The sequence below is a fragment of the Piliocolobus tephrosceles genome, chromosome 13, assembly GCF_002776525.5.
Source record: "Piliocolobus tephrosceles isolate RC106 chromosome 13, ASM277652v3, whole genome shotgun sequence".
NCBI lineage: Eukaryota > Metazoa > Chordata > Mammalia > Primates > Cercopithecidae > Piliocolobus > Piliocolobus tephrosceles.
In genome coordinates this window covers 27926778-27943426 of record NC_045446.1, presented here as the reverse complement: position 1 = coordinate 27943426, position 16649 = coordinate 27926778, and the positions used below count along the sequence as shown (strand labels likewise).

The window sequence follows — 16649 nt, the reverse complement described above, 5'->3', positions numbered from 1 at the left end:
CTCATCTGGGTCCCTCCCACCGGGCTGGGAAGGTGCCTGCTTGGCAGGAGGCATGCATCGTCGGTAGCCCCACACCACCCACGGCCACCCTCTGCTCTGTTCTGCCCATTCCTCCAACTCGCTCTGCGATGACCCGGGAGGGGCCGGGTCTTTCCTGTCCATTGAAGACTGGTGGTTTTAGATGCCTTTCCCCACACATCTTGTTTACATTTTTCCTAGCTAAGCCTCATTTTTCTGTTTGCAGCCCGTTTTTATATGTCTTAGGAAAAACAGATATGTCAGCTGTTTTTCTTTTTCACTTCCATCTCCTCTGCCACTTCATTAGAGTGCGACTTGACTGTGTCCAAGTTCATGTATGGGGTGGGGAGAGGATGCATTAAGTAACAATGGGCCCAGTTCCAAGTCCCAAGTTGCTTCCTGGGTGGTTACTATTTAGTAACCGTTTTTGGCTTAGTTTTCTGCCTGGGGAGGTGGTGGGGGGTTGGTGCCATCAGGCAAGGAGTGGGACAAGAGAAACTTGGGCCTTCTCCAGCTCTGTTACCATACAGCTCCGTCACTACAGCTCAGCAGCCAGCAAACACTCAGAAACTTCTGGAGTCAGGCATTCATCAGGGGATGGGAATACTGTGAGGTGAGGTCCTGGAAGACTGGACACTTAGGAAGAACACACAATGCAAGATGGCTGCCTGAGCCAAGGCTGGGTTTCGCCCCGCCTTCAACCCATTTGAGCAGGCTTAAGCCCCACAGATGTTAAGTTGGCATATCTTTAGGTGAAGTGACAGGGTGAGCGTCATAATTTGCAGAGGCCAGTCCAGAAGGAACATGTGGGTACTCAGCATTCTGTGCAAGGACTCCTGAATGCCCTTCTTCTCACTACCTCTAATGTCAACACTGGTGTCCCTGGCTTCTTCTAAAATAACTCTACTAACCAGACTGGTGTAGGGATGCCAATCTCCCCTTCCCATGGGCCTGCCACTGCAGCTCATAGTGGGCAGGGGTCCCCAGGAGATTGCATGTCTGCACTGGGCACTCTTGGTACCTAGATGGAGGGTGGGTGAGAGGTCCCCGTTGAGTCAGCAGCAATTGCACTGCAGCACTGCCAGTCCAGGGAGTGCAGGATGGCTGGCACTATGCCTCTCCCCAAGACATTGCAGGGCACATGCCCAGTCCTGACTCTCCCTGTACCGGTGCAGAGGCCTCCACCAACATGACTCTGTCAGCACCTTGGGAGTAGGGTGACACTGGTGATGGAGCCCAGGCAGCAGGGGTGAGGTGTAGGTGCCTGAAAATCCCTCCTGGGGAGGTGGTGAGGAGGCAGGACCATAAGTGAGCTGAGGCTTTAGATGCCCGTGCATGTTCACTTATAAAACACAAATTCAAAGATAAAAATACTAAGAATCAAAGATGGCAACTGCAGAGCACTCAACCACAAGTGGAGGCTTTCAGAGTACAAGGCCCTTAAGAATGCAAGACCCTTTGGGGCTCAAATTCTCTAGAGAGGAGATTTGGGGTTCAGTTTGAGACCCATTAGCAAAGCTGGAAGATGCAGCTGTGGCTCAGATGTTGGAGCATAAATGAATGGGCACACCTCCACTGGGTGGATGGCAGTGGTTCCCCAGTGAAGAGGGGCCTGGGGCTTGGCTAACTCAAAAGATCCTTACTCTGATAGTGTGTGCCGAATAAAACATGAGTAGTAGAGAGACTGAGCCTCACTCTCATGTCTTTTATTGGAATTGTGGAGAGGGAGACCCTACTTCTAGCCTCAGTTTATACAACTATAAGGTAAGAGCAAAATCTACAGACTCCTGGGAGCAGGGAGTTATATAAGGATTTTCAAGATACCTTTGAAAGGTACTGTAGCCTCCTGGAAAATGGAAATGGATCCACTAAATATCATCAAAATGTGTGTGACCAATTGGTTTTGACCATAGGACTGGGGAGAGGAGAGAATGTCTATATGATTCTTAAGACCCCTTCTAACCTCAAGTTTGTGTTTCTCTTATTTTGGTCTAAGCTATAGAATTTCCATGCTGTGTATTGTGAGAAGTTTTAAAGGAGTATTTTCTTTATCATTTCTCCATAATATAGGAATAATTACTTTTCCTTGAAAATATATAAGAAAGATTTTTTTTCCTAATGGCTCCTTGAAGGGAGAAGACCTTGAAAGGAGAAAGGAAAATCCAGGCCATGTTTTAAGGTTTATTCCATAAGATGTGGACAATGTAATTTTCAAATGATTTTCTAATTCAGATGAAGAAAATGGCAACAAACTTAGGGACCCTATAGCACTTATTCTTCTTAAAAATATTCTGTCTTTTATCTTGGCTTCTTAAAAATAAAAAATGATTTTTATCACTAAAATAGTCAGCATATATATTCAGTAAATATTTATTAGGTACCTACTATGTTCTAGGTACTATACCAGGAGCCAAGGATATTAAATAAGACATGCCCTCACTCCTAAGGACCTAAAATTCTAACAGATGAATGGTTTGAATTAATTTCTGTTAACTCATACTATCACCTGGACTAGGTTTTTATTTCTGTCCATGCCTCAGTTCCCCCTATCCTCCCCCCATGTAGGTAATTATAGTGATAGAACAACATGATGAAAATTGCATCACAGAGGCGATCTCTATTACCTCTATAGGTGGATTTCAGAAATGTGAAATTAGGGAGGGTTAAGAAAGTTGTTTTAATAGAAGCCTGGGACATCAGTGTTGACACTAGAAGTGCTGAGAAGAATGGCATTCAGGAGCCCGTGCACAGAATGCTAAGGGGACGTTCTGAGAACCTTGCCTGGACTAGGTGTAAGGGACCAGCCAGGCGGAGACTGCAGGACACAATTGAGATTTGTGCTCAGAAGTATTCAGGTGGAGTGGTTGCCATTTGAACATACCTCCACAGACCACTCATGTCCAGCTCAGCTGTCACAAGATGTCAATTTGGTGCTGGGGTATTTTCTTGCTTTCTGACCCAGAAAGTCTTGCCATGACCCAGCTGGGATTCATGAACTTGGCTGGAAGCTAAAGAACAGGTTAGGGCTTTGTCTTTATTGCCTGTGTGTTTCACAGTTCTTTGTGAAGGAATTGCTTTTTTTTTTTTCTTCTTTAACAAAGTTGGTGTATTCCTATATGGTGTCACTGTAATTTTGATTTGGTATTCTATCTGCCATCTTGAAACTACATGGTGGCTGGTTGTGGTGGCTCACGCCTGTAATCCCAACACTTTGGGAGGCAGAGGTGGGCAGATCACTTCAGGTCAGAAGTTCGAGACCAGCCCGGCCAAAATGGTGAAACCCCGTCTCTACTAAAAAAGTACAAAAATTAGGTGGGCATGGTGGCTGGTGCCTGTAATCCCATCTACATGGGAGGCTGAGGTGGGAGAATTGCATGAACCTGGGAGGCAGAGGTTGTAGTGAGCCAAGATCCCACCACTGCATTTCAGCCTGGGTGACAGATCAAGACTCCATCTCAAAAAAAAAGAACTACATGGTGACCAGTTACTTTCTCAAATTAGGTCGTATTTTGTAAATCCTAATAAGAGTGTGAATTTGCTTAATGTGTATCCATTGCAGAAATGGGATAGTACCTTTGATAAAATGTTCTATTAGTACATTTTATAAAGGCCCATTCACTACTGACTCTCGGCCTCCCACTCCTTTTGGGAAGTTGGGCTGAGATAGCAGTTATTACTATTGCTACCACCAATGCTGATTACTAAGGACATAAAATACTGTGTGTATGTGTTTATAATGATTAATGTGTTTATAATGATTATAATGAAGAATGTTATGGTATTGCTAGTATGCCATTTTACAGAGGAAGAGCTTGGGACTCAGGGAAATTAAATACAAAATCGCACAGCCAGAATGTAGCTGACTGGAACTTGAACTGATACCCAAGTTCTTTCCACTCTGCTGCATATGCTTCTTTTATCATTGCAATAGGGTCTAGGGTTTTATAAAGGAGAAGGCTAAAGAATGCATTAGGTCCTTTGGTAAGACACATTATTACCTTTGCCGCTGCCTCTCCCATAATCATAGGCCTTGTTAATCTAATAATGTGACATGAGTGTAAAGACACCAGCCCGTCATTGATCTCTGAGCTTCTGTGACTTGCAGAGAGGCTGCTCCAGGTCTTAGGTGGCCAGCTGTAGCCTTTCAAGGGAAGAAAGGGGTCTGGGTGGGAAGACTTGCTGGAAGGCAGTGAAGTGGAGTGGAAAGAACATGGCTTACAGACTCAAGACCAAGTCTGTCTCCCTTGAGCAAGTCTCTTCACTGACCATCAGTAAAGTGAGGACGGTAGCACCAACTTGATAGGACTGAATTAAATGAGATGAAGGATATAAAGCTTATGATGTAGACAGGACACTCAACAATTGTTAGTTGCAGTTGCAAGAAGACTTTACTTTTCTCTTTCCACAATTTCCCATGTACACATTCATCGACCGATGCATATTCACTGCTGCGTAAGATTTTGCACGCAGTCTCTTTCATGCTAGTGTGAGAAGCCCTAAATTTATGTTTTTTTAAATATGTTATTTCTGCATGGTTTCCCATTGCCTCAGTGCTCCCTTTTGTGAATTTAGATCACTAAGGGCCTCTAGGACACTGGGTGTCAACAATAGCGAATTCATCCAAGCTGTGTCATGCCTCTTTCCTGGTCTGAGGGATGAGGGTGGCGGTTGGGTTTGCCTCTTATCTCACTTGCTCTTTTGCTATGGGAAGTCTTACTGTCTTCTCCTGAAGCTTTGGCCTTCCAAGAGGAAAAAAGGCTTCTTAAACTCGGAGGCATGGCTAGAACACAAGTGCCTAGAACTCTGTGCCCTTGCCCACTGGAAGTGGAAGAGGGTTCATCACTCACGCTCTAGAGTTGCCCAAATTCTTATGTTCTTTGTTCTCTTTTGGCAGAACCAGCTTCTTGCAAAAGGACTGTTCTTTGTGGAGGAGAAGATCAAGCTGTGTGAAGGCAAGTACAAGACAGCCCTGGTAGATTGGGGCCTCTGTGACTCAGCCTTTGATGTCTGAACAGCTGAGATGCTTCTGTCCAGAAGTGACGGACTCCAAGCGAGTGATTCACCCTGTCTATTTCCTCCCTACCTAGGCGGCAGCACTTTCATTTGAGTCAGCTGCTCACAGCATTGCAAGTCAGAACTGTGTTTCAGAAAAATGTAGTGGGATGGGGTGGTTTCCTTGGAGACCTTGTTCAGGATTTTTTTGTTTGTTTGTTTGTTTGTTTGTTTGTTTAATGGGATGCAGGCTAAGGGTCTCTTTTGAAGAAATAAGTTACTCTGTGAATCCTCCATGCTATTTCCTCTGGTCTGCCCCAAGCTATTTCCTACAGACCTTTGTAATATTTCTGGGGAGTCATAGAGGATTCCTGTCCATTTGGGGGACATTAGGCTAAGCAGGTACTCACTCAATAGGGTATGATTTGATAGACAAATGGAAATTTCCTGATCTTAGATTTTAAAGTCCAACTGACAGGAGAGAAAGGAACTGAATGGAGATGGAAACAGGTTCCAAAGGCAAGATTTGGTCAACCCTATGACTCTACCAAGGGCTACTTTTAGCTCCCACCGAAGTGGGACTTGATCTTAGCTTGCCACCTACTTCTTGGGTGACTTTTGGTTAGTTACTGGTTTCTCCAAGTCTCAGCTTTTATCATTTTTGAAGTGATAAATTGGGGTGGGGGTTGTAGGGAACATAAGGCACATGAGTGGTGTAGCACCATACCTGGCACACAGCAGGTGTACATACCGGACCCCTTCTTTTTTTTCTGCTCCAGCCTAATGTCCCATAGATCGAACTTACTTCCAGGCCCAGACTTATTAGGTGTCATGTCATCATCCTTTTGTTTCTCTCCATTCCCTGGGAGAGACACTAGTATGTCCAGGAAAGGGGCTCCTAGAAAGACAAAGTAGGGAGGAAAAGGAGAAACTGACGCTGGAAAGTTCTGAGGTCCGGCATACAGTAAATGCTTACCAAGCCTTGGGAAGAATAGAGGTTAGAAATTAACCTTTGCACATTTGAGAGTTGACTGAACCTGTAGCCATTCTTCCCTTGAATACATCAATGACATTATTTTTTTTTCAAACTTATAAATACCCAGTAACCCAAGGCCTTTAGAAAAAAATTTTAAATCGTGGTTAAACAAAATCCCACACAATATAAAATATACCCTCTTTATAATTGCAGTACTTTACAGTTCAGTAGTGTTACTTATATTCACATTGTTGTGTAACAGATCTCTAGAACTTTATCTTGCAAAACGGAAACTCCATGTCCATCGAACAACTCCCAACATTGCCCCCTTTCCTCAGCCCCCGACAGCCACCATCCTATTTTTTGTTTCCATGCTTTGACTACCCTAGGCATCTTATAATTGGAATCATACAGTATTTGTCCTTTTGTGACTGGCTTAGTTTCATTCGGCATAAGGTCCTCAAATTCACGTTGTAGTATGTGACAGGATTCCCTTCTTATTTTAAGGCTAATATTCCATTGTATGTGCATGCTGCATTTGCTTTATCTTCTCACGTGTCAAAGGAAGGGGCTTATTCTTAGGTGACTTGCTTAAGAATTTAGTGGCTCTTTTGCATTTTTTTTTATTTTTTGAGACAGAGTCTCACTTCTGTGGCCCAGGCTGGAGTGCAGTGGCGCAATCCCGACTCACTGCAACCTGTACCTCCCAGGTTCAAGCGATTCTCATGCCTCAGCCTCTTGAGTAGCTGGGATTACAGGCACCTGCCACCATGCCTGGCTAATTTTTGTATTTTTATAGGGGTTTCACCTTGTTGGCCAGGCTGGTCTCAACTCTGACCTCAAATGATCCACTGCCTTGCCCTCCCAAAGTTCTGGGATTACAGGCATGAGCCACTGTGCCCGGCCCTCTTTTGTGTTTTGGAGTCAGGTTAGTACAAAAACGTGGAAAACAACTGCCTGGTAAAGGGAAGGGAAAGAAACATTGTCCCTAGTCACATAAGTTGTATGTATGTTATCTGGGGAGTTATTACAAGCTCCAGGAAATGTGGAAAAACAGCTCTGTGAAAAAGATACTGAATAAAACCAGAGGTTCAAATGCCCTTAAAAGAGAAAGTTGAATGTCTCTCACCCAAATAACCCTCATCATAGATACACTCAGAGTGAAAAATGAGAAATGGGGCTAGACAGAATGAACAAAGTTCATCCCACATTCTATGCCCCTGCCCTGGCGTGGCTTGAGAGCACCAGGCCTGGGTATTCTCTCTGAGTCTCTTCTAGTCCTGGAGTTCTGGGTGTTGGGGTCTTTTCTGTACAGTGAATGGGGAGCCTTTAAGGGACTCTGCCGTCTTCAACCAGGCATCTCTACTTTTTAATTTTATGTATTAGAACTCCAAGAAAAATTTTGTTTGGATAAAAGGATTCTCTTGCTATAAAACAAAGTTTGAAAACAATTAATATGATATGTCCAGGCACTGAACAAACTCCTCTTTGTTGACATCTCTGCTTAGATACTTACATGTCTATATACACACACCCCTTCTTTACTGCTGCAGAAAAGACAGGTGGCTGTTCATACCCACTTGTTGCTCTTTTGTGAGCAGAAGACGCCATAATAAGTTCATCTTTTCTAGAGCCTTAGTGACCTTGAGTCTTAGGAAGTTTCTGACACTTACCTATGTACTTCTGGTGACCTAAACTGCTGTGTTACATTAGAGGGCAGATGTATGGGACAGTCATCTAGAACTATCTATCCAACCCCCTTCATTTTTGCAGGGAGCTAAGTCCTTGACTTATGGGCTGTTTCTGGAAGGGAAGACACCTGCGTTCTTTAACTCTTTCTCCCCCAGGGCTGCCCTGTTGCTGTGTCTGTGTCTGTCTGATGTTCTTCTCTGAACACTTTCCAAAACCTCCATTACTCTCTGAAGTTTGCAGCCAGCAATTAGACCTGGGTTCTTGGGAGGCGTCTTACTGCTGCTAGGTTGCAGAATTACCTTGTGTGTCAACGAGCATCCTGTCTTGGCACTGAAAGGGGGAGTAAGTAGGCACCAGTGCTGACCTGTAAGGTTCTCTCTTCTTCCCTTCCTTCAGATCAACAGGCTCTGTGCTTGTCTTGGTTGTAGAAGGCTTAAGATAAGGGACATCAACAGAGAAGCTGGAGTCACCTTTTACCATTTGGGGTACATTATCCAGGTGCTGGAGTTCACCTTGGTTCTAGGAACCAGGATGACTCAGTATGTGAGATGGTCCTTTTAGACTTCCCCCTCCTCCTCCCTGCAGTGAAACAGCATAGCCCACGTTTGAAAGAGGATACTGACTGCTTCTATCAAATGTTTATTTGATTATCTACTATGAGCCAGTACGTTGCTAGGTGCTGGGGAGTCAGGAGTCGGAGAAACCATCACAGCATTACAGGCCCTCATTGGAGCTCACACATGAATCAAATCATCACCAAGTATAAAACTGTACCCAGGACAAGTACTAAGAATACAATCTGTAGCAGAGTGGTTTGACCATTGGGGAGAGACTTTCTCCTAGAAGTGATGTTCAAGCTGCAACTAGAAAGATCAACAAAAGTAGGTTAGGTAAAGAAGGGAGAGAAAGAGCAGTCAAGGCAGAAGGGCCAGCACATGCAAAGGTCCTGTGGCATGACAGAGAAGGCTGACTGCAAGAGGGATAATTAGAGCTCAAAGGCCAACAGGAATACAGAAGAGGATCAAGACCCAGAAGGAGGAGATGGATTTTCCTGGGCTGTGTAGATCATATTATTCAGGTTTTCTTTATCCTAGGAGCAAAGGAAAATGTTCATGCTAACTATTAAGTCCTGTTCTACACTGTCCCATATTTGGGTTAAATGGTAACCTTCTTCCACTCACCAGTCCCAGTATCTGCAAAAATCTATACACTTGGCACTTTCCATCCATTCAAGGAAAGCTTTTAAAAGATTGATTTATTGAAGTGGCTGCACCATCCTTAGCACTAGCAATATAGGGATGAGCAAGACAGGCAGGGCCCCATTCCCACTCCCATTCCAGTGACAAGACAGAGAAGAAGTGAATAAACCGTTCCAATAAAGTGTGATCAGTGGTTTGCACAGGAAGGTTGAGGGTGCCCTGGATTTGCATTTTCCCCCTGTGAATTTCACCCTGACCTTTCAAAATCTGCACATCTTTGGACCTGCTGGCTACTAGTCATGCCCTTGTTCTATTCTCTCTCCCCAGCCACTGCTTTTATTGCCCATTAAATTAATAGACGGTGCCAAATGAATCTTTCAAGATTTATTCAGTGGAACTGGCAGTGTCTTGCCAAACGTGTCTCTCAGTGTCTAATCTTGGCTGACCCAGTTTCTCTGCTTGGGATGAGCTGAGGCAGTGACCAATATCAGCTCTGATATCTAGGTCATTAAACAGCAACTGCTATGCAGGCTTCTCTCTGCTAGGGCCTGTCTTTCCTGGAGGTGCAGAGTTCCTCACACAGCCTTCCGATGGTATTGGGTGACCTGTGTGCTCCAGCCTGGGGTAGCAGGGACACTTGGCTGTAGCTTAGGCTTCCTGATCCTAGGAGTAAGTAGGGACAGCACCAGAAGTCAGGTGCTGTGTTTTGCAGAGGGCCTTTTCAGAGAATGCTGCCCTCCCAGTTACTGTAAAGAAGTGGGTGGAGGCCGGGCGCGGTGGCTCAAGCCTGTAATCCCAGCACTTTGGGAGGCCGAGACGGGCGGATCACGAGGTCAGGAGATCGAGACCATCCTGGCTAACATGGTGAAACCCCGTCTCTACTAAAAAATACAAAAAAACTAGCCGGGCGAGGTGGCGGGCGCCTGTAGTCCCAGCTACTCGGGAGGCTGAGGCAGGAGAATGGCGTGAACCCGGGAGGCGGAGCTTGCAGTGAGCTGAGATCGGGCCACTGCACTCCAGCCTGGGTGACAGAGCGAGACTCCGTCTCAAAAAAAAAAAAAAAAAAAAAGAAGTGGGTGGAGAAAACAGTTTCCAGATCCTCTTTCTGCCTCTCTCCATTGACAGCTGAAACCCAGAATAAACCCAGTGTCTTAATGAGTAAGAAAACAAAACAGTATATAGCTGTGCACATGATCTTCCCGGATTAGCCTGGCCAAGAGCATGGGTTCTGGAATCACAGCTCTGCCTTTGAGCTGTTTGACTTTGGGGCAGTTAGTTGGCCTCTCTGAGCCTGTAAAGCGGGGGTATTAGAGTCTAGTCATGAGATATCTTATAGGTGAGTAAACTAGCATTGTGCTGGATAATGTTGTAACCATTCATGTGATAACAGTTACTGTGTGATTTTAAGATGTCAGCTCCCTTTTCTGGATTGGAGGATGGAAAGGCATATTTGCATATTTTCCATTGGATTTTCCCACCCAGTCCTACATTTACTATAGTAACACCTTGTAGATCAAATGTAAGTAATGTGCTCTCTTCCCTCCCCACACCTAATGCTGCATCTCCCATTCAGAGTCTTACTAGTGAAGACTGGTAAGTTTAGATTACTTATTGGTAAGACCAGTGAGCTAAGATCAATGCATGCATCCTTGTGAGACGGAATGTATTTCTGCCCTGAGAATTTCTGTTGGTCTTAGCCTGGAATGAAGATCCTGCAGTACCACACCTCTGCTCTCTGGGCTTTAATAGCTCCTGGCTGCAAGTTTGTTAGCATGTGCAACTTGACATTTTATGTGGAACTGTCCTCTGGCCTCTTCTACAAATAATGACAAATTCTTTTCTTTCTTCCTCCCTTCCCATCTTCTCGCCCTCTTGTAGGTGAAAATCGCATTGAGGTTCTGGCTGAAGTCTGGGACCACTTCTTCACTGAGACTCTCCCTACCCTGCAGGCAATATTTTATCCAGTTCAGGTTAGTCTCACTGGGGAACGCTTCCTGCCATCCTCAGCAGTCTGTCTTCTCTCCTGGCCTTTGCAGCCTGGGGCCTCCTGGTAAACGGGAGAAAACTTGGAGATTGGGCACTTGCATTGGTTAAGGAGTTTAGAGATCTTTTAAGGGCTCTCTGGTTCTATATTTAGTGCCTAACTTCAAGTGAAGAAGAGTGCCTGCATAACTAGCAATTTTTAGGCTCTTGTTACCCTCTTGGTTTTGAGTATGTCTTTATATTCTTGGAGTGGTTTGTTTTTCTTAGTTTTCAAAAGTAGAGAAGTTGGGGGGAAGGGAGATTTCTTCTTTCTTTTCTTTCTTTCTCCCCTGCCTCTTTCTTTCTTCTCTCCCCCTTTTTTTTTTTTTTGAAGCACAATTTTAAAGCAAGTTTGTTGTTGCCTTCAAATCATGAAAAAGGAGTAACATTCTGTGTTCCTCTGTAAGGGATCCTATGTGATTTAGTAGGAAGAACGCTGGACTAGGAATCTGTAGACTTAGATTCAAGAGTGTGGGTTTGGGCAGAGTCATTTATCTTCTGTGAGCATAGCTCCATCGTATCTCCGGCAAAACGAGGAATTTAGAGTAAAATATGAATGACACCTCTAGTATTCTTATTCTGTGGCCTCCACTCCTTCTACATTTGTGTTGATATCCTTGCCCCCTTGTCTCTGTAGAGCTAATACCACGATGATCACTGCCAGGTCGATGCCACCCCTAAGGAAGGTTGACCTGTAGATGTTCCTCTCCAAAATACATGTCTCTCTCACTTAAGCTGCAGTGTACTCACTCTTCTCTCCTCCCACTGTGGTTGAGGCTTCATATGTAATTAGGTATTGTTGAAGTGTGGGTGTCGTATGCAGAGGAACACAGCCATTAAGCAATGGGTAGAATGACCTTATGCCAGAGGTCAAGGCCCACGTGGACTGTTTGGTCTGAACAGTGTTTTAAAGGAATTTTGAATTGCTGAAAACATATGTCAAATATCTAAAACCTGGGAGGTTAGGCTTATAGATTCCATTTTCCATGTTAGACCCACCCCATAACATTTCCAGTAAGATAGTACAGATAGAAGCCTCTGTCCTGTAGCCTGCAGAAACCTTCCCCTTCCTTGCAGTAGTCACCCATCAGCCATCAATGAGTCTTCTCTCAGGAAGACAGACGTGGGGATAAGGTTGCCAGATTAAGCATATAAAAATACAGGATGTTGGCTGGGCACAGCACTTTGGGAGGCTGAGGTGGGTAGACCACTTGAGCCCAGGAGTTTGAGACCAGGCTGGGCAACATGATGAAAACCCATCTCTATTAAAAAAATTTAGCCAGGCATGATGGCACGTGTCTAGTCTCAGGTACTAGGGAGGAGGCTGAAGTAGGAGGATCATGTGATCCCAGAAGATCAAAGCTGCAGTGAGCCAAGATTGTACCACTGCACTTCAGCATGGGAGAGAGAGCAAAACCCTGTCTCCAAATAAATAAACAAACAAACAGGATGTTGAGTTATATTTGAATTGCATATGTAAGCAAATAACGCAATATTTGGGACACATTTATACTGAAAAACTGTTCAAATTTAACTGGGCATCCTGTGTTTTATCCGGCAACCCTACTGGAAGGGGGGTTACAGTAAAGGCCTGGATTTGTAAGTTGACAAAGGGGCATGTTGAATCAGTACCTGGCGCCTCCTGTGTTTGTTTATTTATTTATTATTATTATACTTTAAGTTCTAGGGTACATGTGCACAGCGTGCAGGTTTGTTACATATGTATACATGTGCCGTGTTGGTGTCCTGCACCCGTTAACTCGTCATTTACATTAGGTATATCTCCTAATGCTATCCCTCCCCCTTCCCTCCACCCCCCGACAGGCCCCAGTGTGTGATGTTCCCCACCCTGTGTCCAAATGTTCTCATTGTTCAATTCCCACCTATGAGTGAGAACATGTGGTGTTTGGTTTTCTGTCCTTGCGATAGTTTGCTCAGAATGATGGTTTCCGGCTTCATCCACGTACCTACAAAGGACATGAACTCATCCTTTTTTATGGCTGCATAGTATTCCATGGTGTATATGTGCCACATTTTCTTTTTTTTTTTTTAATTTAATTTAATTTAATTTTATTTTTTATTATACTTTAAGTTCTAGGGTACATGTGCATAACGTGCAGGTTTGTTACATATGTATACACGTGCCATGTTGGTGTGCTGCACCCATCAACTCGTCAGCACCCATCAATTCATCATTTATATCAGGTATAACTCCCCAATGCAATCCCTCCCCCCTCCCCCCTCCCCATGATAGGCCCCATTGTGTGATGTTCCCCTTCCCGAGTCCAAGTGAGCTCATTGTTCAGTTCCCACCTACGAGTGACAACATGCGGTGTTTGGTTTTCTCTTCTTGTGATAGTTTGCTAAGAATGATGGTTTCCAGCTGCATCCATGTCCCTACAAAGGACGCAAACTCATCCTTTTTTATGGCTGCATAGTATTCCATGGTGTATATGTGTGCCACATTTTCTTAATCCAGTCTATCATTGATGGACATTTGGGTTGGTTCCAAGTCTTTGCTACTGTGAATAGTACCACAGTAAATATACGTGTGCATGTGTCTTTATAGCAGCATGATTTATAATCCTTTGGGTATATACTCAGTAATGGGATGGCAGGGTCAAATGGTATTTCTAGTTCTAGATCCTTGAGGAATTGCCACACTGTCTTCCACAATGGTCGAACTAGTTTACAGTCCCACCAACAGTGTAAAAATGTTCCTGTTTCTCCACATCCTCTCCAGCACCTGTTGTTTCCTGACTTTTTAATGATCACCATTCTAACTGGTGTGAGATGGTATCTCATTGTGGTTTTGATTTGCATTTCTCTGATGGCCAGTGATGTAAGCATTTTTTCATGTGTCTGTTGGCTGCATAAATGTCTCCTTTTGAGAAGTGTCTGTTCATATTCTTCACCCACTTTTTGATGGGGTTGTTTGTTTTTTCCTTGTAAATTTGTTTAAGTTCTCTGTAGTTTCTGGATATTAGCCCTTTGTCAGATGGATAGATTGTAAAAATTTTCTCCCATTCTGTAGGTTGCCTGTGCACTCTGATGGTAGTTTCTTTTGCTGTGCAGAAGTTCTTTAGTTTAATTAGACCTCATTTGTCTATTTTGGCTTTTGTCGCCATTGCTTTTGGTGTTTTAGTCATGAAGTCCTTGCCCATGCCTATGTCCTGAATGGTACTACGTAGGTTTTCTTCTAGGATTTTTATGGTTTTAGGTCTAACATTTAAGTCTTTAATTCATCTTGAATTAATTTTTGTATAAAGTGTAAGGAAGGGATCCAGTTTCAGCTTTCTACATATGGCTAGCCAGTTTTGCCAGCACCATTTATTAAATAGGGAATCGTTTCTCCATTTCTTGTTTTTGTCAGGTTTGTCAAACATCAGATGGTTGTAGATGTGTGGCATTATTTCTGAAGGCTCTGTTCTGTTCTATTGGTCTATATCTCTGTTTTGGTACCAGTACCATGCTGCTTTGGTTACTGTAGCCTTGTAGTATAGTTTGAAGTCAGGTAGCATGATACCTCCAGCTTTGTTCTTCTGGCTTAGGATTGTCCTGTCAATGTGGGCTCTTTTTCATTTCATATGAACTTTAAAGTAGTTTTTTTCCAATTCTGTGAAGAAAGTCATTGGTAGCTTGATGGCATTGAATCTATAAATTACCTTGAGCAGTATGGCCATTTTCACGATACTGATTCTTCCTATCCATGAGCATGGAATCTTCTTCCTTTTGTTTGTGTTCTCTTTAATTTTACTGAGCAGTGGTTTGTAGTTATGCTTGAAGAGGTCCTTCACATCCCTTGTAAGTTGGATTCCTAGGTATTTTATTTTCTTTGAAGCAATTGTGAATGGGAGTTCACTCATGATTTGGCTCTCTGTTATTGGTGTATAAGAATGCTTGTGATTTTTGCACATTGCTTTTGTATCCTGAGACTTTGCTGAAGTTGCTTATCAGCTTAAGGAGATTTTGGGCTGAGACGATGGGGTTTTCTAAATATACAATCATGTCATCTGCAAACAGGGACAATTTGACCTCCTCTTTTCCTAATTGAATACCCTTTATTTCTTTCTCCTGCCTGATTGCCCTGGCCAGAACTTCCAACACTGTTGAATAGGAGTGGTGAGAGAGGGCATCCCTGTCTTGTGCCGGTTTTCAATGGGAGTGCTTCCAGTTTTTGCCCATTCAGTATGATATTGGCTGTGGGTTTGTCATAAATAGCTCTTATTATTTTGAGATACATCCCATCAATACCTTACTTATTGAGAGTTTTTAGCATGAAGGGCTGTTGAATTTTGTCAAAGGCCTTTTCTGCATCTATTGAGATAATCATGTGGTTTTTGTCATTGGTTCTGTTTATATGCTGTATTACGTTTATTGATTTGCATATGTTGAACCAGCCTTGCATGCCAGGGATGAAGCCCACTTGATCATGGTGGATAAGCTTTTTGATGTGCTGCTGGATTTGGTTTGCCAGGATTTTATTGAGGATTTTTGCATCGATGTTCATCAGGGAGATTGGTCTAAAATTCTCTTTTTTTGTTGTGTCTCTGCCAGGATTTGGTATCAGGATGATTCTTGCTTCAGAAAATGAATTAGGGAGGATTCCCTCTTTTTCTATTGATTGGAATAGTTTCAGAAGGAATGGTACCAGCTCCACCTTGTACCTCTGGTAGAATTTGGTCGTGAATCCATCTGGTCCTGGACTTGTTTTGGTTGGTAGGCTATTAATTATTGCCTCAATTTCAGAGCCTGTTATTGGTCTATTCAGGGATTCAGCTTCTTCCTGGTTTAGTCTTGGCAGGGTGTATGTGTCCAGGAATTTATCTATTTCTTCTAGATTTTTTAGTTTATTTGTGTAGAGGTGTTTATAGTATTCTCTGATGCTAGTTTGTATTTCTGTGGGGTCGGTGGTGATATCCCCTTTATCATTTTTTATTGTGTCTATTTGATTCTTCTCTCTTTTCTTCTTTATTAGTCTTGCTAGTGGTCTATCAATTTTGTTGATCTTTTCAAACAACCAGCTCCTGGATTCACTGATTTTTTTTGAAGGGTTTTTTGGGTCTCTATCTCCTTGAGGTCTGCTCTGATCTTAGTTATTTCTTGTGTTCTGCTAGCTTTTGAATGTGTTTGCTCTTGCTTCTCTAGTTCTTTTAATTGTGATGTTAGGGTGTCAATTTTAGATCTTTCCTGCTTTCTCTTGTGGGCATTTAGTGCTATAAATTTCCCTCTACACACTGCTTTAAATGCGTCCCAGAGATTCTGGTATGTTGTGTCTTTGTTCTCATTGGTTTCAAAGAACACCTTTATTTCTGCCTTCATTTCGTTATGTACCCAATAGTCATTCAGGAGCAGGTTGTTCTGTTTCCATGTAGTTGAGTGGTTTTGAGTGAGTTTCTTAATCCTGAGTTCTAATTTGATTGCACTGTGGTCTGAGAGAGTTTGTTATAATTTCTGTTCTTTTATATTTGCTGAGGAGTGCTTTACTTCCAACTATGTGGTCAGTTTTGGAATAAGTGCAATGTGGTGCTGAAAATAATGTATATTCTGTTGATCTGAGGTGGAGAGTTCTGTAGATGTCTATTAGGTCTGCTTGGTGCAGAGCTGAGTTCAATTCCTGGATATCTATGTTAACTTTCTGTCTCACAGATCTGTCTAATGTTGACAGTGGGGTGTTAAAGTCTCCCATTATTACTGTGTGGGAGTCTAAGTCTCTTTGTCGATCTCTAAGGACTTGCTCTGTGAATCTG

General features: G+C 43.3%; 1 protein-coding gene across 3 annotated transcripts in view; it reads left to right on the top strand.

Moving 5' to 3' along the window:
- The window catches only part of PRR5L (proline rich 5 like), a 96502-nt gene that overhangs the window by 50910 nt on the left and 28943 nt on the right, over window positions 1–16649 (top strand). For all 3 annotated transcript variants that reach the window (XM_023185528.3, XM_026454071.2, XM_023185531.3), the window contains 2 exons: window positions 4913–4970; window positions 10756–10847. In XM_023185528.3, coding sequence (XP_023041296.1) covers window positions 4913–4970; window positions 10756–10847 — 150 coding nt within the window. The remainder of the gene's footprint in view (window positions 1–4912; window positions 4971–10755; window positions 10848–16649) is intronic.